Source organism: Rutidosis leptorrhynchoides, chromosome 6 (genome assembly GCF_046630445.1).
Source record: "Rutidosis leptorrhynchoides isolate AG116_Rl617_1_P2 chromosome 6, CSIRO_AGI_Rlap_v1, whole genome shotgun sequence".
NCBI lineage: Eukaryota > Viridiplantae > Streptophyta > Magnoliopsida > Asterales > Asteraceae > Rutidosis > Rutidosis leptorrhynchoides.
This window is the reverse complement of record NC_092338.1, coordinates 362,551,352-362,576,211: the sequence shown is the minus strand read 5'-3', so window position 1 is coordinate 362,576,211 and position 24,860 is coordinate 362,551,352. Positions and strand designations below refer to the sequence as shown.

The following is a 24,860-nucleotide window of genomic DNA, read 5'->3' as shown; positions in this document are numbered from 1 at the left end:
CAATTGTAACACTCAGATTTAGGACCCTTGACTGATTTGCTGCTATACCTAGCACTTGGTTTCTTACTCCCTTTGTATAACTTGCTAGTTCTATTATGATTAAACTTTTTGAACTGCCTAGCCAGCAAAGCCATACCTTCAGCAAATCCTTCCACATCATCTTCATCATCACTGCTCTCTTCAGACCCAGTACCACTCTCCACATCATCTTCAGCTGACTCTTCTTCTGCTGTCAACTTTTGAACCAGTAAAGCCTTTTGAGCTTTCTTTTTAGCAGCAGCAATAAGAGCAGTATCATCAGTTTTATAAGATTTTGAAGTGGTGGGGGCAGACTTAAAGTTTTCTTTCAAGTTTAGTTCAAGTTTAGCTTCTGCCTTTTTATGGTTCCAAAGTGTACCATAGAGGGAAGACATGTTAAAATTCTTTAAAGTCTGGGTGGTTCTTAGAGGGTCAGTCACTGGTTTCCATTTAGCAGACAATGAGTCAATGAATATGTTTACTTGTTCAAAATTTGTATATGTGATTTTCAAAGTAAGCAGGTCAGCAACTAAGGAGTTAAACCTAATGAAGGTTTGCTTAAGGGACTCATTCTTATAGGAAAAGAACATTTCATACTCTCTTTTCAAAGCAATAGTCTTGTTCTGCCTAACCTCATCCATGCCTTCATAAGTAATATCTAGATAGTCTAACATAAGCTTAGCATTCAGTTTTCCCTTAATCAGTTTGAACATGTGATTAGGTAAAGTTATAGCTAACAAAGTTCTGATCTTAGGGTCAAGTCCAACACGACATTTGTCCTCAGCATCTCATTTGGCTGGAGTGAGAACAACCTCTCTGCCAGGAATGGCAGGAGTGTCAGCAGTGGCTGGAATGCTATCAATAGTCTCAGTTGGGACAAATGGACCATTTGTGGCAATACCAGGCATGAGTGGGTCAATAGAATCCAGGTGAAGCATGAACCTTGCCTTCCAAGTTTCATACTCATCTTCATCAAATTTGGGTGGTCTATTGGATGAGCCATTTTTAAGGTAAGCTGTATTTGAGTATGCAGCCATGAGAGAATTCAGATCCAAGATATTAAATTATCAAGACTGAAGCTCTGATACCAGTTGTTGGTCCCTTGATAAAAAACAGGAGTATTGTAGAGGGAGGGGGGGGGGTGAATACAGTTCTCTTTAATTCGCTTAACAGTTAAACACAATTTAGTATTCAAGCAAGTAAATTAAATAGAGTCAAAGGTAATTTTTCAACGGTTATTCTTTATTGATTAAATCACAAAGAATTACAACTATCCTTGGCGGAATGATAGTTGGTTGATACAGATTTACCTAAGTATAGCAACAGAGTGTGTTCTAAGCTATTACACATTTTGGACTCTAAATAAACAAACCCACACCACTATTTGTTACAATAGTGGATACAATAATTTATAGTAGTCCTATTATCTGCGTAATTATTCCATTGTCCACTGGTACATAGGATGTCTGTACTTGTAGGGACAACTGCATCAGAGAGCGTGCTCTCCTATTTCCTCTTTGGTAGCTATTTCCAGGAACACCCTAATTCGGTTTGGTACCACTATTTGTTTAAATAAATAGAATGTTGTGTTCCCTAGGCGTTGACAATGTATAACACATGTCTGCACATGCGTTAAACTTCTGCATTCCCACTTGGTCTTGTAAGGTCACTTGTCAGCCGCCGACGCGTGCCCTTTTCTGTTCAACTTTGTCTTTGACTTCTGTTGAATAGTACGATTGATGTAGACTACTCAGGAAACCACTATACTTGTAATAGAGCATAGCTGTCTTGTATAGTAAGCTGCATTCCAGATGTGTTGGTTCTTCATTGCTAAGACACTTGATATTCTTGAATTGCTGGGTACACATCCTGTGCTGATTGAAGACTACTGTCTATCTTGTGCTGATAGACTAAGCAGCAAACTAAACACTCGACACAGCAATATCTGCTGTCTATACATGAACAAACTTGTGTTGGCTGCACATAATATTTTAGTGCAAATAAATTACAGTTTTGTCATAATTAAATCTTTAATTATTTTGGGGACAAAACCTATTTGATGATGACAAAACCTATGACATTAAGAGAAAACACTAAAGCCAGCACTAAGGGACTTAATGAAAAATAGGCAGTAAGCTACCACAATTTTTGACCGCTTCCCAAATCTTCAATTCTAAGAAAGGTAGTTCAATTAAATTGGCCTATTCCATGGAGAGCGAAGGATAATGGAAATCCTCTAGACTTGGTCTCGAAACATTCTTTTCCTCGAAGATATTTTTAAAGTGATTAAACGCGTTCTCTTTAATCGTATCCGGGTCTTCACACCAATTACCATTAACACAAATTCCACGAATATTATTTTTGTTGTAGTTGCGCTTTATAGAGTTATGAAAATATTTAGGATTTTCATCTCCATCGATTGTCCACTTAACCCTCGCTTTTTGCTTCAACATTCCGGTCTTTATTTTCTCTTTCTCAAGCCACTTTTTCCTCGATCCAAGCCAACGGTCATACTCCTCATTGGATAACACACACGTCTGAACTTTTATTTCAAGCTCCATCGCCACCATTTTGGCCTCACTAATATCGGCATCTGAATTTCTGAACTCACCTTTGCTCCAATCTTTCAAGCAACCTTTTAGTCTTTTAAATTTGTTACGAAAAATGCAATCTTTCCTATTACCACCTAATTCTTCTACCCAAGATTGTTCGATTAATTTTTCCACCCCCTCCACCCGGAACCACTCATCAAACACCTTGAATGGCTTTAGCCTGAAATTAATATCACCATTCGACAATACAATCAGACAATGACCCGATAAACCCCTATCCAACGCAACCACCTTAATGTCCGACCATAAAGCAAGGAAGTTATTTGACACAAGAAACCGATCTAGTTTTCTCATCTTGCGACCATCTTTACTTACTCTTGCAAACTTTTGGCCACCTAGGGGCACATCAACAAGTCCATGTCTTTCAATAAACTCATTAAAACGTTTTGCCCTACTTTCAAGGAATTCGCAATTAAGTCTTTCGGTATTATCCCTAACCTCATTAAAATCGCCACAAAACACCCACGAAACATCATCAATCCCCAATATATTATCTAACGACTCCCACATTTTCCATTTGTTCACATCATCATGCGGCCCATAAACAGTAATAATGATGGATTCTTCCCTCGAACTTTTCCAAATACCCCAAATTGCAATAAAAAATTCACTAATGAGTTCACTACTAGCTTCAAATACCATTGTGTCCTAAATAAGAAATTGACCACCCGATTTACCAACCATTTCCTTTTGAATATATCCACAATCTTTAGATCCCCAAAGAGCGTATACCCAATTATCATCTTTAAAATGACACTTAGATTCTTGAATTGAAAAAATGGAGGGTCTTTCCGATATACAAAGTTTTTGAGGTCCCCGAATTTAGATGTTTTACCACTCCCCATACCGCGAATATTAAATGATAGTATCTTCATTAAGAATAGAAAGAAACGAAAACAAGGAACAAAAATTACAGAGCATTCTTGGTCCATTTGAGACCAAGATTGATTCCATATTCTTCCACCCCAGCATTACTTTCTGAGATTAATTGCGATGACTTCTTTCTCCTGTTGCACCTATTGGAGATCTTGGCCTTTGAACTCGACGTGGACCCAGATTTTGACCTGGTCGCTTTCCCCTTATTCAACCCATTCGTTCTGCTACTGCCCTTATGACCACAATTCACCTCAGATGTACCCTCTATCCTTTTGCCTTTACGAGTTGCTTTCTTAGCGTGTAACAATTTAGATGAAGCTCTCTAATTACCAAGCGAATTTAAACAACAATTAGAAGAATCCGATGCATACGAATTTTCAATCTTCTTCATGTGTAGCCCTTCAGATGCACGATCCCTCGAAATTATCTTAATATTCGTTGTACCCTGTGGTGTAGGGTTAACCTTTTCAGCGTGACCAGATTTGATAGGAACGATCAGGTTGGAGCAAGAAGCCGGCCTGTTAAGATCAAAGTCCATTGACGGATTAATTGTCCTTGGCCCAACACCCAACTCGTTATGGCCAGAACCCACCGGCATTGGAGTGGGCTTAGGTGACCCAAGTATTGGGCTGAAACATTCTTCATCCGAAGATCCATCCGTATGACCCAAATCTTTAATCACAACATTATCCCTTGGGTCAAAAGGCCCAATGTTAACCTCAGGCCTAACATTAGGGGAATTTAAGTTTAGCCCATCCCCCCCCCCCAACCCAACAAACTTGGGCTGCTATTGGGCTTAGATGGATCAGCCCTCTCTTCTACCACGTCAACCCTAGAAGCAGGAACCTGACATGTAGCCGTTTTCCCAGTCTCCAACTTCTTGGGACTCGTAATGTTAGCGAATGATTGTGTTTCCTTTACGCCATCCAACGTCTCATTTTCATTGTTATCATCAAAAAGAGCTTTAATTCCCAAGCATGCAGACTCTTCATCTTCCGCCTCCTGTGCAATCGTAGGAACCACCTCCGGCCACCACTCGCAGTCAGAATCCTCGTCATCACCGGAGTATGAATCTGAGATACCTGCTAATTCATCAGATACCTCCCAATCTGAGACCACATCACCTTCAATATGTAGTTCAATGGGCACATGCGTTTCCTGTATTAGTACATATTTGAACAATGAACCCGCAAGTAATTTCACAACCCCATTGATCGATTCAGAATCCCACGTATGAATTAACACGCTGCCAGCAACCAAGTTCTGTTTGCCATGCGTAATGTTACAGTTTCGAAAGTCCAAAGGATTTCCCCACCACTTAGCTACGGATTCAAAGGTTGAAGAACACCAATATTGGAACGGAACACCCTTGATGTCCACCCGAACAATACGATCAGGATCAACGTAGTTACCATCCTATAACAATAGGTTGCTAAAACATTTCCTGATTGGGTGATTCTGACAGTTAAGAATGTTATGTGCAGTCTCTAAAGACTCGCATATACACGCGACATGTAACCCACCCAGGTATTTTAGATGAAACCCCGAACCTGCGTCTACTTTGCCAAGAGTTGAGATAAAATTGAGATAACCTAAATTTTTAATCACTCCGATCAAGATTCTGCCTTCTAACTCAACCACTGTATTGACCTTCTCAACCTCCACCACCCTAACCTTTTCAAATTCCCTTGAATTCTTCGAAACCGTCTTGTTTCTAAGCAGCTTGAAACGAAGGTCAGACGTTTGAAACCTTCCAAACCTTTTCGAATTATCCCCAACACCATATGCCTCCCTTAGATCTGGGAAGGCATCCTTCAATTTAGACTGGCCATTAAAGCCACCGACCGAAGCTTTAGGAATCCACACCTGCTGTTTTTCCAGAATCTTTCCATCTAACCGTACCTTACTGACCGGAGGGTCATTATGATAAGACCCCATTCTAGCCGTAGCTTTGAAAATTCGTATCGGGCGGTCATTGAACATGATAGTTTCAAGTTCTCGTAAGAGCTTAACCTCATCTCCAACCCCATAAAATCTTGCAAAAGCAAACTTGTTACCATTCTTGAGTCTTTTTCGGGCGACATAAATGTCACGAAGATCACCAAATTGTTTGAACATCCGCCATAAACTAGGAACACTCCAATGATCATCGAAATTGAAGAACATGAATGACGTCAATCGAAGACCAAAAAACCTAGTGACCGGATCCCCGGAGTTACCCTCTACACGATCCCTAAACCCGTTCGTACCCGTCGTGTGCAAATTCCTTGAATGAAATTGTTTCTCTCTCCTCACACTCTGTCTCACACACTCACCCATTTTATTGTTCGATATATTATGTATCCACTTTGTTTCATAAGGATAGAGTTTTTAAGAAATATAAATCACGTGTAAATCTCTAATCTAATTCAAATTTGAAAACCACACATTATAATATGAGTTCCACACCATGTTTTCAAAGGCTAAGACACATGGTTGGAGTTAACTAATACTTTATTTAAACGTAGATATATAGTTGTGGTACGAGAACCGTACAGGGAATTAAATCTTGACAAGTGTAACTAGCCCAATGGCATAGTGTCAGAGGGAGTGGGCACCTGACAATGAAGCCTCATTTGTGTTACACCTTCAGACGTTGTTACTATGTGGTCCGTGTGTTAATGCAACCAACCCCCCATGCATTTTACACCATTTATTAGCCGCTCAGAATAGGTATTTTTGGAAATAACAAGCCGGATTGCGAATTTAGTCCCTCTGGATTTTGCAGTATTTTGAAAAAATAATTGACCAGTTCTCAAGAAGGTTAGAATTGCAAGGATTATTTTGCAATAAAGAATTTTTTATGAAATATTTGGCATATTTTCTCTGTTTCTTTTTATTTTTTTTTTTTATTTTATAGTTTTGGTCTTTTATTTCAATTTATAACTACAAGTTTCTAACTCCAACTAATTTGTCAAACATTTACAAAAGACTCCATAAAAAGTTATAGCTTTTAGCTCTAACTCTAACTTTATGTAACAACCCAACCCGTATTAAAACCGGCTCATAAATTTTTTTCCTTTTAATACGCTTTAAATAACACTTTAGGTCCCAATTGTGTTTCCATAAACATCTTTAATACAATAGAAGGTTTAACAAACCTTAAAACATTTAATTCATTGATTAATTGTCCAAACGGACATACACGACCCGACTAGTTTAGTTTCCAACCAAAACCGAGCATGGTGATTTGGTACTACGCTACCCAATTCCTAATCGAATACAAAAGCAAGATCTCAGCAACCTAGCCAAGATCTCTAATCCCCAAGCTTACCCGAGCCGCCAAGCATGCGAACCTATAAAAATATCAACAACGAGAGGGTAAGCTAACGCTTAGTGAATGATAATATACTACATACATATATATGTATAAAATGAACACGCCACACAAATATCAAATACCGCATACCGAAGCATCCAAGCATAAAGGCAAGCTAGTCTAGGCATACCATACGATCACTAAGCAACGAGCTAAAGATACAACAACAAACATAAGTTCACCAACGACGATGTGAACAACGCCAAATAGCTACACCTGGAGGGTTAGCTACATCACAACAATACATCAATATATATATATACAACAATATAATCGCCCAAGGTTAACCCCTTAACCCAATACCGAGAACCAAATACCACAATGAAGATTTGGCCGAACAACCCGAGCCTTAGTGAATTCGTACAACCCGATATTCACTTCTTCACCAATTCAACAACCGAGGTTGGCCGAACTACCCGCCTTAGTGAATTCGCACAACCCGAGATTCACTACCTCATCAATAAGATGACCGAATAACCCGAGTCATCATGAATTCGCACTACCCGAGATTCACTTCTCAACAACAAACCCACGGTCACGGGATTATAGAATCCACCACATCGGGGTTATCCACATCACAACAATATCAACCCTTCGCCTTTGGGGTTATAACATCCAAATCACAACCACGTGTGATAACGTACACACAAACGTGTACCTGGCCAAAGGTAATCAACCAAAACGCACATCCGTGCCAATTGGACCTATACACAAGTCCATCAAATCCACCTATATGTGAAGTGAGCCCTATAACCGAGAAACACTTCACCCGACCCGCACCCATCATACACATACATATGTACATAGGATATTAACACTCACCTTGAAGTCTTGAAGAATGCTTCCAAGTAATCCACAACTCGTCAATGGAAAGTACCTATTCCATTATCACAAATTAAACCACACACTTAGATTGGATTTACAAACCAACCCAATTCGACACTTAGTGCTAATTCGACCCAAATGCACTTCCAAGTACAAACCGCGCCCAAATTAACCAATCATCACTAACACGAGTGACAATGGTCCTAATATGCCAGTTAAACCCGAACACAAGTGTTAAACACGTGTCTCACCCATTTTGACACCAAAACCCTAATTTTGACCCATTAATTCAAAATCTCACCATTTACAAGTCCTGACACCAAAACACATTTAACTCGGGTTTATATTTCAACTTAATCCATTTTAAGTTTATAAACCTTATTAAATCAACAATCGGGTCAAAATCATCATCAAACCCTAATTTCGGCTCTAGTCAAAATTAGTCAACCCCATGAACCCTAATTGCTTCCAACATCTCAATAATCACTAAATGCTAGTGATTTCACCCAAATTGCAAGTCTCACAAGCATGAACTTATACACCAAACCCAAAACCCGCCAATAACAACAATAAACCCGAATATTGATGTTAATCTCCAATTAACACCTAAATGGGTTCTATCTATGAATCATACAATCAAAAGCCCTAAATTTGAATGATGAATACGAAAATGAAATTCGGAGTTAGAGCTTACCACTAGTATCACCGTGTAGCTAAGAACGAGGAGAACACACTTGTCAACTACGCCAAAGATCAACTCCCGATCCTTCCTTTCCAAAAATCCTTTTGAAATCAAATGGGTGTTTGAGTTTGAGAGGAAAAATGAAAAGAAAAGGGAAATTAAAATGAGAAATGAAATGAATGGATGAGGTTAAATCCTCAAATCTGGCTCAAATGCAAAAAGACCAAATTGCCCTTGAACTTCCTTAATATCACAAGAATTCGGTGCCAGTCTGCACTGTCTGCCGTGCCGCGGCCTAATTCGTCGCGCCGCGACGATTGCCTTGAACTGGGATAATTTTTTGTCATGCTTCTGATCTGGATTTATTCGAAACGCCGCGCCGCGGCTCCCTTTGTCGCGCCGCGACACTCAACGTGGCCTGACTCATTTTCTCGCATACAAGACTTTAACACCCAAACATGTATCGAACACTTCATACGCCTGTCGTACATACACAATACACCTATAAATCATATACGGGGAAAACGGGGTGTTACAACTCTCCCCCACTAAATTTCGATCACGTCCTCGTGATCCTAGTCACGAACCCAAACGGACCCACACTCAATGGTCCTCGAACACGCATTTCAAACCGACTTCTACCACAATTTCACTAACCCGAAGGTTAATCCAATGACATATCACACACTTGCTCGCATCCCGAGACGTACAATACACACAACAACCGAAGTCTACAACGATCCCTTAGACAATTCTCCTCAAAGAGTTACCCTTAACAACTAAATTGTCACCCGCGATTTATCAAATTCCACAATTCCGAGCACTAACACTAACTCAATCCCTCACATCGGGAAAACTCAACAAATCTCGTACCGAGATATCAACTCCTAGCGTACCATGCCAAGTACATCGCTAGTAACAACCGCACGTTAGAATAAAGTCAACCATCTAAACCGAAGAAGACCGATCCAAACGAATCCTTACGGATAACACAAATCACTAATCATCCCTTGTTGTGCGCAACACGACCCATGCGCAACTACCGCAACATCATAATCCAACGGGTAAAACGGATAACGCCCAAACGACAATGGCAACGCTAATCCCAAGGTATACAAAATCGACTATCGTCACACCCGTAACAACACGTGAGCGAAACTCGGCTATCGCATCACTAATCATACCACATGGTCCTCACGACCCCACCATTGGTGTATCAAACAACCAATAGATCACACGACATGGTCCTTACGACCCCACCATTGGTGCATAAAACAACCAATAGATCAAACCACACGGTCCTGACGACCCCACCATCGGTGTATAAAACAACCGATAGATCACAACTCAACATGGCCGAAACAACCCGAGCCAAAACACATATGGAGGATGGTCAAAACAACCCGAACCTTAGTGAATTCGCACAACCCGAAATTCACCAACCCAATCCGTATTTACCACAACAAAATGACCGCACAACCCGAGTCATTGTGAGTACGCGCAAACCGATACTCACTACCACCACATAGTATAACCGAGGATGGCCGTACAACCCGAGCCTTAGTGAATCCGAACTACCCGACATTTACTACCTCAAACTATGAGTCCAACCAACAGGGACAATCATACTACCCGAAATATTGTGAATACGAACAACCCGATATTCACGTCCCACAACACAACACATGAATAGTACTCCCATTCCGCTAACGTTATACCATACCGATATAACACTAACCCCATGATGAAGTCAGCGGACCCCGTAGGTCATGCTCCACCAATCTCAATACCGGATGAAGTCAGCAGACCCCGAAAGTCATGCTTCACCGATACAACACTACCATGATGAAGTCAGCGGGCCCCGAAAGTCATGCTTCATCAATCAACGCCCTTTTTCGCCTCGAACAACGAGTAGCGTAACATCGCGCTCTGCCACGCCATAGTGAATCCTAACGGATACCACTAACCATCCACACAATCGAGCAAGGACCACCTATATCGGACATAGGCACGAAACAATAATTCTCTACAAGAGAATCCACTACGTACATCCCTTAGCCGAGGGATATCACCTTGCTCGCCAAAAACGCCCATTATCTCTCAACGAGATCACCACATTATCACCTCGGTGATAATTTGCATCCCAAATTCATAAGTGCAATTTAACCGAAATTGTACTTTACCACAAATCGACCAACACTAGGTCCCAACGCAACTTCCGGATCTACCAAAAACATTATCCGAAGTCTCACACTAAAACTTCTTCGTGCGGGAGTGTAACTCCCCCACTTGGAACTACGTTCCATAACCGCCTCTCGGACAACCGCACAATGCTATCAAATGTAGACTTTACCAACAATTGGGTTCACACGACCCATTACCATATCTTGCTCCAAACCTTGAGCACACGAAGGATTTTAACCAATCCTTAAATACTTGAACGAGAAGTGTACCACGATTACACAAACCATACTCTCGCAATCATCCAATTGCTTTAGGTTGTCAAATTTCACCCAGTCACTCATGTACCTACGGGTTTCACTTCGGTACCCTAAGTACAATGAAACCGCAACACAATCGGAGTCGAACACTACGCTAGTAGGTATAAAAGAGGCAACTAATGTCGCGTCATGTAGGCTCCATTACTAACATACATCGAGATTTTAAACGCTCGATCCCTCGGGTTTCATCTCACCCGTCGAACCTCACGGTTCATCCATTTCAACACAAAAGCGAACACGCGCTTAATCAACCGATACCAAAACCCGTTTCCATGGCTTGGTGGAAACATTTTCAAATACTAAGGACTGCTTGGTTACACCAAGTCTTACGCCCTTCGCCCATTAATCAAAACATCGCCATAGGGTACTTCCATTAGGACCGTCACCCTTAACAATAACATGCAAAACACTATGCAACCCACAATCCCGAACGCATCGACACATAAATAAATATTCAAAGGGCATATTTATTAAAATGAAACGTACCTCAACGTCTCTTTGCGGCATTCGCCGCCACCAACTTAGGACAATCCGGCTTGCGATGTCCCTCCTTATGACAATAGTAGCACATCCCGTCATCACTCCTCGGCATTGTGCACTCCCATAACTTGTGGCCCATAACACCACAATTGAAACATCTAGGTGCACGAGAATCCAATGTACCCGTTCGTGTACCACCCGTGCTCACACTCGGACCCTTAGTCTTCTTACTTGGAGCACCATACGAATTAACCCTTCTCTTACTTGAAGGTTCACCAATCTTCGATCGCGAATACGACTCGAAACCTCTAGCCATGTTGAATAACTCCGCAAACGAGTTCACTTGGCCAACGCTAATTTTGCCCTGCAACTCATCATTCAAAGTCCGATAGAAATCTTCCATCAACATCCAATCATTCCCAATATACTCCGGGCAAAAACGAGCCTTCGTCATAAAGGTCATCTTTAGAGTATTCAAGTCCATAGAACCTTGTTGCAAATTTCGCAACTCATTACGTATTTTCGATAAATCGGCTGAAGTTTGGAACTCCTCGAAGAATTCCTTCTTAAACTCGCCCCACGATAAAGCCATAAACGGCTCACTACCGACAAGATCAATCTTACCATCCAACCAATCCTTCGCCCTACCCCGCAACAAACTAGTAGCGAGTCTCGTCTTTTTCTCGGGAGGGCATTCAATGGTACGAAAACACCTTTCGACATCCGAGATCCAAGTTGTGCTTATCAAAGGATCCGGTTTCCCGTCATACATCGGGGGTTTAGTCCTCATGAAGCTCTTAAGACAACGCTCCATTTCACCACTACTTTGAAGTTCAGAATACTTCCTATCCATTTCTTCTCGAAACGCACTCATTTGCTCCGAAACGGCGGCCGCAACTCTAGCGTTAAACTCCTCGTCATTCGTCTCGCTCTCGTTTCGCGTCGTCATTCTAAAGAATGCAAAATGATTAGTCCACGAACGTATAAAACATCACGCACAACACCGCCCCATCTTGCTAAACACTCGTGGTACATCACTCGTTAGACACGATTTGCACCCGTAATAAGGTTTGCAAGTCCTTATTACGCACACACGCCGTATCGACTTGTTAGTACAACGACCGCCTCGCTCGATGATATAAACAAACACAAATAAAATTCTATGCGATATAAGCACACGCGAGAATTATCATCACAACACAATAACATATTAATAATATCCGCATTACTAATATACAAACGTTAGTCCAACCAATAAACAAGGAACTAACTAAACCCATTCCGACACGTACTCCTACAAGTCTCGCAACAAATTAAGCACACACAAAAGTCTAAGTCTAGGCACCTATCTCAAGTCACCTAAATCCCTTAGACCATGCTCTGATACCACTTGTAACAACCCAACCCGTATTAAAACCAGCCCATAAAAATTTTTCCTTTTAATACGCTTTAAATAACACTTTAGGTCCCAATTGTATTTCCATAAACATCTTTAATACAATAGAAGGTTTAACAAACCTTAAAACATTTAATTCATTGATTAATTGTCCAAACGGACATACACGACCCGACTAGTTTAGTTTCCAACCAAAACCGAGCATGGTGATTTGGGACTACGCTACCTAATTCCTAATCGAATACAAAAGCAAGATTTTCTAAGCAACCTATCCAAGATCTCTAATCCCCAAGCTTACCCGAGCCGCCAAGCATGAGAACCTTTAAAAATATCAACAACGAGAGGGTAAGCTAACGCTTAGTGAATGATAATATACTACATACATATATATGTATAAAATGGACACGCCACACAAATATCAAATACCGCATACCGAAGCATCCAAGCATAATGGCAAGCTAGTCTAGGCATACCATACGATCACTAAGCAACGAGCTAAAGATACAACAACAAACATAAGTTCACCAACGACGATGTGAACAACGCTAAATATCTACACCCGGAGGGTTAGCTACATCACAACAATACATCAATATATATACAACAATATAATCGCCCAAGGTTAACCCCTTAACCCAATACCGAGAACCAAATACCACAATGAAGATTTGGCCGAACAACCCGAGCCTTAGTGAATTCGTACAACCCGATATTCACTTCTTCACCAATTCAACAACCGAGGTTGGCCGAACTACCCGCCTTAGTGAATTCGCACAACCCGAGATTCACTACCTCATCAATAAGATGACCGAACAACCCGAGTCATCATGAATCCGCACTACCCGGGATTCACTTCTCAACAACAAACCCACGGTCACGAGATTATAGAATCCACCACATCGGGGTTATCCACATCACAACAATATCAACCCTTCGCCTTTGGGGTTATAACATCCAAATCACAACCACGTGTGATAACGTACACACAAACGTGTACCTCGCCAAAGGTAATCAACCAAAACGCACATCCGTGCCAATTGGACCTATAAACAAGTCCATCAAATCCACCTATATGTGAAGTGAGCCCTATAACCGAGAAACACTTCACTCGACCCGCACCCATCCTACACATACATATGTACATAGGATATTAACACTCACCTTGAAGTCTTGAAGAATGCTTCCAAGTAATCCGCAACTCGTCAATGGAAAGTACCTATTCCATTATCACAAATTAAACCACACACTTAGATTGGATTTACAAACCAACCCAATTCGACACTTAGTGCTAATTCCACCCAAATGCATTTCCAAGTACAAACCGCGCCCAAATTAACCAATCATCACTAACACGAGTGACAATGGTCTTAATATGCCAATTAAACCCGAACACAAATGTTAAACACGTGTCTCACCCATTTTGACACCAAAACCCTAATTTTGACCCATTAAGTCAAAATCTCACCATTTACAAGTCCTGACACCAAAACACATTTAACTCGGGTTTATATTTCAACTTAATCCATTTTAAGTTTATAAACCTTATTAAATCAACAATCGGGTCAAAATCATCATCAAACCCTAATTTCGGCTCTAGTCAAAATTAGTCAACCCCCATGAACCCTAATTGCTTCCAACATCTCAATAATCACTAAATGCTAGTGATTTCACCCAAATTGCAAGTCTCACAAGCATGAACTTGTACACCAAACCCAAAACCCGCCAATAACAACAATAAACCCGAATATTGGTGTTAATTTCCAATTAACAACTAAATGGGTTCTATCTATGAATCATACAATCAAAAGCCCTAAATTCGAATGATGAATACGAAAATGAAATTCGGAGTTAGAGCTTACCACTAGTATCACTGTGTAGCTAAGAACGAGGAGAACACACTTGTCAACTACGCCAAAGATCAACTCCCGATCCTTCCTTTCCAAAAATCCTTTTGAAATCAAATGGGTGTTTGAGTTTGAGAGGAAAAATGAAAAGAAAAGGGAAATTAAAATGAGAAATGAAATGAATGGATGAGGTTAAATCCTCAAATCTGGCTCAAACGCAAAAAGACCAAATTGCCCTTGAACTTCCTTAATATTACAAGAATCCGGTGCCAGTCTGCACTGTCTGCCGCGCCGTGGCCTAATTCGTCGCACCGCGACGATTGCCTTGAACTGGGATCATTTTTTGTCAAGCTTCTGATCTGGATTTATTCGAAACGCCGCGCCGCGGCTCCCTTTGTCGCGCCGCGACACTCAACGTGGCCTGACTCATTTTCTCGCATACAAGACTTTAACACCCAAACATGTATCGAACCCTTCATACGCCTGTCGTACATACACAATACACCTATAAATCATATACGGGGAAAACGGGGTGTTACACTTTACAGCTTCAATTACCAACTAGTTTCGTCAAACTCTTTGTTAAAAACTTGTGAATTTCTTAAGATAATCAAATTGCTTTACGAAATAGTGTAACACGTTAAATTTAGATTGATGTTGTTTAACTCCAATTGTACACCTAATTAACTAACCAGATATACAAGATAATAAAGACTCTAAATTTTGATTAGTGAGCATCTCACTTAAAATGTGTCAGTTCATGTAAATTATCATCTGTCTTAATTAAAGACTTTTTGGTTAATTAAGTTATTAAAATTTGATTAAATTTACAAATTAGGAGTGCATTTTGAGAATTCAATCAAAGAACTGTTCATCCAAAACACAGTCTAATCGACGTTATCAACTTATCATACTTAGGCAGCTCCCAACGGTTCGGTCCGGGGGGACGCCCAGCCATCCGTTCACCTGGGAGCCGATGGCAGCGGACCGCCCAGGCCATCGCCCACCCTTCGTCTCTTGCTTCATGCGTTTGTGAAATATTTGAGGACGGAAAAAATTGGTCAAATGACCGTTAGAAAATAAAATTAAAAAATTAAAAAATCAAATCAAACGGCTAGTTTAACAGCTTTTTTATTTATTTTATTATTATTATTATTATTATTATTATTATTATTATTATTATTATTTTAATTTACTTATACACTCTATATATACATATCAATATTGCACATTTTATTCACACAACTCACAATTTCACTTCCATTTCTTTCATTTCAATCTCATATTCAATTTTCTTTTACAAAAATGAATTCCAAAAAAACTTAATCCAAACAACGATCACAAGTTCAAGATCGAGCCGCAGTCGAGCGAGATATGTTGCAATCCTTACTTGACTCTACGCGACAAACATCCGGTTTTTCTCAATTTACAAAGGTCAATCCGTTTGCGAATATGTTCCTAAATGTTCACACACAACAAACACCATACTACCCAAACCAACAACAATTTCAACAAGTTCCATACTACCCGAACCAACAACAAAGTCAAAAATATCCATACTACCCGAACCAACAACAAACACCTTATTATCCAATACTACGTGATGCATCGGACGACGAACAAGTTTTCGAAACTCCACGGGATGTTGAACCCGAGCCCGAACTCGAGCCCGAACCCGTAGCAGATCCGAAAGGAAAGAAAGCGTAGTGTCTAAAAGTTGCTTGGTCCGACTTGGAAACTAGAATTTTAGCCAAGCGTTATGTGTATGTTTCCGAACATCCAGATGCGGGAAACGACCAAACTTTTAATTCATTTTGGGGTGAAGTCCGAAGACAATATAATTCAATAGTTCCGGAGAAAAGACGTGCGGATCAAATTAGTGAGAAATGGGCTAAAATTCAAAGGGATGTTAAGATTTTTATTTCAATTTATTCAAAGCTCGAGAAAATGTGGCAAAGTGGTTGTGCGAGGAAAGACATATGAACGCGGCTCGAAAACAATTCAAAATTCAAACCAAGGGCCGACAATTCACTTTTGAGGATGCGTGGTGAGTTTTAAGGGATTGCGCAAAGTTTGTAGAAGGTGAAGGTATGACGGCTACCAACAAACGAAAACAAGCCAATGATATACCAATAAATGTTCCAACCGAGGGAAGCTCCAACTCGAACACAACGAACCTCGATCCAACCCAATTTGAAAATCTACTTAACGATCACGACCCAATCCGACGTCCTCCAAGTCGAGCTAAAAGTCAAAGGGATTCGTACTCATCCGATGCCGTGAGCCGTATGTCATTCGATGAAGTACGTTTAAAGATAGCTCAATCAACCGAAGCTTCACAACTAGCAGTGAATCAAACCATGGAAAAGCTATGTGAAGACAGCGACATGTGAACAATGTTTAAAGGTTTGAAGCTTCTTTCCAAACTGGTTTCCAAAGAATTATCTCCCAACGAATACGCGATGCTAATGAGGGCTCAGGAGAAATTAAGAACAAATATGCGGGGCAAGTGGAAGACTCTGATGAAGACGCGTAGTTTGATTTTTTAGTTTCCAATATTTTATTTTAGTTTATGTAGCATTTTAATTATTGTCGTAATGTTTTAAATTTTAATTATTGTAATGTTTTTAATTTTTAATGAAATATTAGTTTTATGTTCGTAAGTATCATAATTTTATAATTATAATAATTATAATTATTTGATTTTATAAAAAAATAAAAGTAATAAAAAATATTGAAGAAATGTGTCACTGTTGGGAACGTTTAGTCTTGGGTTTTGTTCTGAGAAAAAAATTGCTGATGTGACATGTAAGATCCTGAATTTTGTGCGTCAGGAAAATGTTCCTGGAAGTGTCAGTAAATGTGTGCAATAGAAAGTGCCACTAAAAGTGAACCTAACACTTATGCATTTTCAAAATTTACTCCAGAATCAGAAGCAGTCAACTTCAGTCCCTGAACTTCAGAATCAGAAAAACGGGCTGACTTCATTTTCAGTTATAGTGTGCGGTGCGCACTTCTTCGCGCGGCGCGCAAAATGAGTTGACAGACCCATTCGTTATTTCTAATAAATTAAAGGGGCATTTGGGTCTTTTCACGTAAGGGTCGGTTTTGAGCCATAAAATTGATCCATTGATCGACCTTATCCTCATTTCACACCCACAAACTCTCTCATCTTCAAACCCTAGAGAGAGGAAGAACTTTATAGAGGGAAAGCTCAATTTGGAGAAGAAGGAGGTTGTTTCGGGTTAAGGTGCAAGAGGCAAGGTTGTTCATCTCGTCAACGGAAACATTTTGATGGTATTGGTAAGTCTCAACTCTGAATTTCATTTTGTTGATTTGATATTCAAGTTGGGGTTTGAGCTTGTTTAGTTGTGAAACCTGTTTAGATGATGAAGTGGGTTTATTGTGACTAGTTATTTTTGATACTTGGCAGGTTTTGGGTTGGTTGACGATTCGGACATGATTAGGCTTTGATTTTGGGTGTAATCACTTAGTTTAGTGATTTTGAAAGTATTGGAACCCATTTGGGTATGTTTGATGGACTAGTTTTGAATTGGGTCAAAATTAGAGTTTTTGTGTCAAATTTGGTAAGAGAAGTGTTTAACACTTGAGATTTAGTTTAATTGGTGTATTAGGGCCATTTTCACTTGTGTTAGTGATTATTGGTTAGTTTGGACATTTTTGGGACTTATGTCAAAATGGGTGTAGTGACCCGAACTTTTCCATGTTTATATATATTAATTGAGATTGATATTTACATGACTAAATGTTTCCAACATGTTAAGCAATCAAACTTGTTAAGACTTGATTAAATGAAATAAGTTTCATATAGACAATTGATCACCCATGTTGACCGGCGATTCACGAACGTTACAAAATTGTAAAAACTACATGTTGTGGTATATATAGACATATATATATGGTTGACATAAGATTATGATGAGTAAGTATCGCATTAAGTATATTAACAATGTGTGATATACATAAGAAATGAGATTACTTAGTTAAGAAACTCGAAATGATATATATAACGATTATCGTTATGATAACGTCTACTAAATACATATGTATCATATTAAGATATTGATACACTATATTTAACATGATAAAATGATATTTAAATATATCATTAAGTGTGTTAACAATGAACTACATATGTAAAAAACAAGACTACAAACCCAAGAATTACGAAACGAGACTTATATGTAATGATTATCGTTGTAACGATATTTTAATGTATATATCATATTAAGAGATATTCATACATTAATGAACGACACGAAGACTTAACGACTCCATTAGAATGTATATACATGTTGTGTTTTGATATGTATTATTACACTTTTGAAAGACTTCAAGACAAATATCAAAGTACTTCTACTTAACAAAAATGCTTACAATTACATCCTCGTTCAGTTTCATCAACAATTCTACTCGTATGCATCTGTATTCGTACTCGTACAATACACAGCTTTTAGATGTATGTACTATTGGTATATACACTCCAATGATCAGCTCTTAGTAGCCCATGCGAGTTACCTAACACATGTGGGAACCATCATTTGGCAACTAGCATGAAATATCTCATAAAATTACAAAAATATTAGTAATCATTCATGACTTATTTACATGAAAACAAAATTACATATCCTTTATATCTAATCCATATACCAACGACCAAAAACACTTACAAATACTTTCATTCTTCAATTTTATTTATCTAATTGATCTCTCTCAAGTTCCATCTTCAAGTTCTAAGTGTTCTTCATAAATTCCATAAGTATAGTTTCATAAAAATCAAGAATACTTTCAAGTTTGCAAGTCTACTTCCAAGCTTTCTAATCCATTCCAAGTAATCATCTAAGATCAAGGAACCTTTGTTATTTACAGTATGTTATCTTTATAATTCAAGGTAATATTCATATTCAAACTTTGATTCAATTTCTACAACTAAAACAATCTTATTTTGAGTGAAAATCTTACTTGAACTGTTTTCATGTCATGATTCTGTTTCAAGAACTTTCAAGCCATCCAAGGATCCTTTGAAGCTAGATCTATTTTTCTCATTTCCAGTGGTTTTATCCAGAAAACTTGAGGTAGTAATGATGTTCATAACATCATTCGATTCATACATATAAAGCTATCTTATTCGAAGGTTTAAACTTGTAATCACTAAAACATAGTTTAGTTAATTCTAAACTTGTTCGCAAACAGAAGTTAATCCTTCTAACTTGACTTTTAAAATCAACTAAACACATGTTCTATATCTATATAATATGCTAACTTAATGATTTAAAACCTGGAAACACGATGAACACCATAAAATCGGATATACGCCGTCGTAGTGAAACCGGGGGGCTGTTTTGGTTTGGATAATAAAAAAACTATGATAAACTTTGATTTAAAAGTTGTTCTTCTGGGAAAATGATTTTTCATATGAACATGAAACTATAACCAAAAATCTTGGTTAAACTCAAAGTGAAAGTATGTTTTTCAAAATGGTCATCAAGATGTCGTTCTTTCGACGGAAATGACTACCTCTTTAGTAATTGACATGTAACTTAAATTTCTGACCATAAACCTATACTTTTTCTGTTTGGATTCTTAAATTAGATTTCAATATGAAACCATAGCAATTTGATTCACTCAAAACGGATTTAAAATGAAGAAGTTATGGGTTAAACAAGATTGGATATTTTTGATCTTTTTAGCTACGGGAAATGTTTAACAAATCTATACAAATCATATCCTATCTAACTTATATTGTATTATACATGTATTCTAATATATTATGTAATCTTGGGATACCATAGACACGTATGCAAATGTTTTGACATATCATATCGACCCATGTATATATATTATTTGGAACAACCATAGACACTCTATATGCAGTAATGTTGGAGTTAGCTATACAGAGTTGAGGTTGATTCTAAAAATATATATACTTTGAGTTGTGATCTAGCCTAAGACGTTTATTCACTGGGTCGTGGATTGATTCAAGCTAATATATATCGATTTATTTCTGTACATCTAACTGTGGACAACTAGTTGTAGGTTACTAACGAGGACAGCTGACTTAATACACTCAAATCTTTAAAACATAATAAAAATGGTTGTAATTATATTTTGATCATACTTTGATATATATGTACATATTTGTATAGGTTCGTGAATCGATCCGTGGCCAAGTCTTATTTCCGAGGAAGGAAATATCTGTGAAAGTGAGTTATAGTCCCACTTTTAAAATCTAATATTTTTGGGATGAGAATACATGCATGTTTTATAAATGATTTACAAAATAGACACAAGTACGTGAAACTACATTCTATGGTTGAATTATCGAAATCGAATATGCCCCTTTTTATTAAGTCTGGTAATCTAAGAATTAGGGAACAGACACCCTAATTGACGCGAATCCTAAAAATAGATCTATTGGGCCTAACAAACCCCATCCAAAGTACCGGATGCTTTAGTACTTCGAAATTTATATCATATCCGAAGGGTGTCCTGGAATGATGGGGATATTCTTATATATGCATCTTGTTAATGTCGGTTACCAGGTGTTCACCATATGAATGATTTTTATCTCTATGTATGGGATGTGTATTGAAATATGAAATCTTGTGGTCTATTGTTACGATTTGATATATATAGGTTAAACCTATAACTCACCAACATTTTTGTTGACGTTTAAAGCATGTTTATTCTCAGGTGAATATTAAGAGCTTCCGCTGTTGCATACTAAAATAAGGACAAAATTTGGAGTCCATGTTTGTATGATATTGTGTAAAAACTGCATTCAAGAAACATATGTCGATATAATATATTTCTATTGTAAACCATTATGTAATGGTCGTGTGTAAACAGTATATTTTAGATTATCATTATTTGATAATCTACGTAATGTTTTTAAAACCTTTATTGATAAAATAAAGGTTATGGTTGTTTTAAAAATGAATGCAGTCTTTGAAAAACGTCTCAAATAGAGGTCAAAACCTCGCAACGAAATCAATTAATATGGAACGTTTATAATCAATATGAACGGGACATTTCAGTTGGTATCCGAGCGTTGGTCTTAGAGAACCAGAAAATTTGCATTAGTGTGTCTTATCGAGTTTGTTAGGATGCATTAGTGAGTCTGGACTTCGACCGTGTTTTCTTTAAAAATGATTGCTTAACATTTTTGTTGGAAACTATATATTATTAACATGTAAATATTATGTGATATATTAATCTCTTAACATGTTTGATATTGTGTGATAGATGTCTACCTCTAGCACAAATCCCATTGACTCACCTAATAATAACGAAGAGTCGAATATATATTGGCAAGATTCACAAGTTCCCGAAGAACCGGAAGAAGAGGAAACGGAACCGGAAGAAGAGGAACCAGAAGAAAAGGAACCGGAAGAAGAGGTTCCGGAGGGGGGAATAGTTGGAACCACAGAAAACCGGTCAAATAAAAGAAAATCCTCAACCAATGGACCAAAGTTAATAATGGTCAATGGTGTTTCCGCTAAGGAAGCAAAATATTGGGAAAATTACCAATTTTCCGATGAATCGGATCCTGATGAGGATTCCGATGATGTTATAGAAATTACCCCGACCCAATTTAATGAGGCAAAAGAAAATAATAAGGGAAAAGGCATCAAAATAGAGAAATCTGATTCCGACCCCGATGAACTTTATATGTACCGTCAACACCCGTATTTTCAATATCGTGCCAATAATCCGGGAACCTCTAAACCACCAGGTTTTTCTAAACCAATGTGGAAAACGATGACTCGTATTAGAGGAACATCATATATCCCTAGAAGATTAGGAAAAAGAACCAAGTCCGAAGAAGAAGAAACCACTGATTCAGATTAAAGGGGTGTGAGCATGTTGTGTAATAAATGTATTGTAGTGTGCTTGTACTTTTATGTTCTATGTAAAAATTGCTTGTATTGTTTGTTATTACGAATCTAATCCTTGTCTGTTTTACAGTATAAAAACAAAATGGACATTAAGGGTAGACAACCGAATATTTTAGAAGACCTACAAGAGGATATGACTGAGGAAATCTAGTCTAGAGTCGGTCAGAATTCATCAGCACATTTAGTTATGGCGAAATTAACTTGTCAAACATTTGAAAGACTTTCCAGAAATGCTTTAGTTTATAAAAGGCTTTCCTTTGATAGGTGGGGTATATCACATTGGGGAGACTTTAAGTTACGCCGTGTTTTCTTTAAAGCGTTAAATGTGAGGAACCCAAATGCAATTTTTCGCTACGGGTTAAGAACCTATTTTGACTCAACATATCCCAACATAGGATTTCCTGAATTAGAAAGAGCTTCTAACATGCAACATAAAGAAGCATGTTATGCTTACGGGTTAGTGATGTTCGCTTCTTACCAAAGTGAGAAAAAGAACATCGGATTGTAGCTTTTAAATAAAACTTTCCCACAAGTGACGGATTCAGTAGTTGGGGTGAGAAACAAGGTTTTTAGATTATTACGGGGCTGTTGGACATTACGAAACCCTCGTGCTTTTGACGACATTACAACATGCTGCCTAGCTAATGGTCATAACGGTTATTTTCCACAAGACCAAGAATGGGAAGTCGTCTTAGTAAAACCAGAATGCATGACTTGTTTCTGGACTTATGAATTACGTGTCTTTATTTCCTTTGCTGAACAACTTGCGTATTAACTAGATTTATCTTCAAAACTGTTATGTATCATAGTGTACTATATTTCATGTTATATGTAATATAGCGAAGTTGTAAGTTTGAAGAATATTTGTATGTGATATATTATTATAATCAGTTTTTCATATGGAATTGTAGTAGTTGAATTGTATATTAGCTACTAAGTATGAACTTAACGGGTAGGTAGTACCCGAATTTAAAAGTATAAAACGCTAATATGAAGAAAAAACTTTTATAAATGAGTTCATATTATGCTACGAGATACTATTGACTACTCTTAATATTCTGTATGATTAACTTGTTTCATTTGACTATTTTGAAGGAAATGGCACCGACTACTCGGCACACCTTGAATATGAGCGAAGAGGAATTTCGTGCCTCTCTTGCTTCAAACATAGCTGCAGTACATACCGCGCTACATACCAACAATAACTCTGAATCTAGCAATACAGCTAACGGTGCAAGAAATCGTGTAGGATGCTCCTACAAGGAATTCACTGCCTGCAAACCTTCAGAATTTGATGGGACCGAAGGACCAATCGGATTGAAACGGTGGACTGAGAAAGTTGAATCGGTGTTTGCCATAAGTAAGTGTGCTGAAGGAGACAAAGTGAAGTACGCTACGCATACCTTCACAGGTATTGCATTAACATGGTGGAATACCTATCTAGAGCAAGTGGGACAAGATGCTGCTTACGCGCTACCGTGGTCAGCATTCAAGCACTTGATGAACGAGAAGTACCGTCCCAGAACCGAGGTCAATAAGCTCAAGTCAAAACTTAGAGGGTTACGAACACAGGGATTCGATATTACTTCATACGAAAGACAATTCACAGAATTGTGCCTATTGTGTCCGAGAGTGTTCGAAGATGAGGAAGGGAAGATCGACGCTTTTGTGAAAGGGTTACCGGAGAGAATCCAAGAAGATATAAGTTCACACGAGCCTGCCTCTGTACAAAAGGCATGTAGAATGGCTCACAAACTAGTGAACCAGATTGAGGGAAGAATTAAAGAACAGGCAGCCGAAGAGGCCAACGTGAAGTTAGTCAAAAGAAGTGGGAGGAAAACGGTGATAAGAGTCACCAAAACAACAACAATTATCACAATAATCGCAACATCAATCGCAACTACAACAAACGGCACAATAACAACAACAACAACAACAACAACAACAACAATAACAACAACAACAACAACAACAACAACTACAACAACTACAACAATCATCCTAACAACAATAACAATCGCAACAATAACAACAATCAGAAGCAGCTATGCCAAAGGTGTGAAAAGTATCACTCGGGGTTTTGCACCAAATTTTGCAACAAGTGTAAAAGAAATGGTCATAGCGCGGTGAAGTGTGAGGTCTACGGACCAGGGGTTAACAGAACGACAGGAACAAATGGTGTCGGAACGAGTAATGGCGGAGCAAGTAGTGTCGGAGCAAGTTATGCCAATGTAGTTTGTTATAAATGTGGAAAACCGGGCCACATTATTAGAAATTACCCGAACCAGGAGAACACGAATGGACAAGGCCGTGTAAGAGTTTTCAATATTAATGCGGCAGAGGCACAGG

General features: G+C 38.5%; 1 protein-coding gene across 1 annotated transcript; it reads right to left on the bottom strand.

Moving 5' to 3' along the window:
* Positions 1 to 2,219: 2,219 nt before the first annotated feature.
* Positions 2,220 to 3,272, bottom strand: LOC139854851 (uncharacterized). Its single transcript, XM_071844128.1, has one exon. The coding sequence runs from the start codon at positions 3,270 to 3,272 to the stop codon at positions 2,220 to 2,222; it is 1,053 nt and encodes a 350-aa protein (XP_071700229.1).
* Positions 3,273 to 24,860: the final 21,588 nt, after the last annotated feature.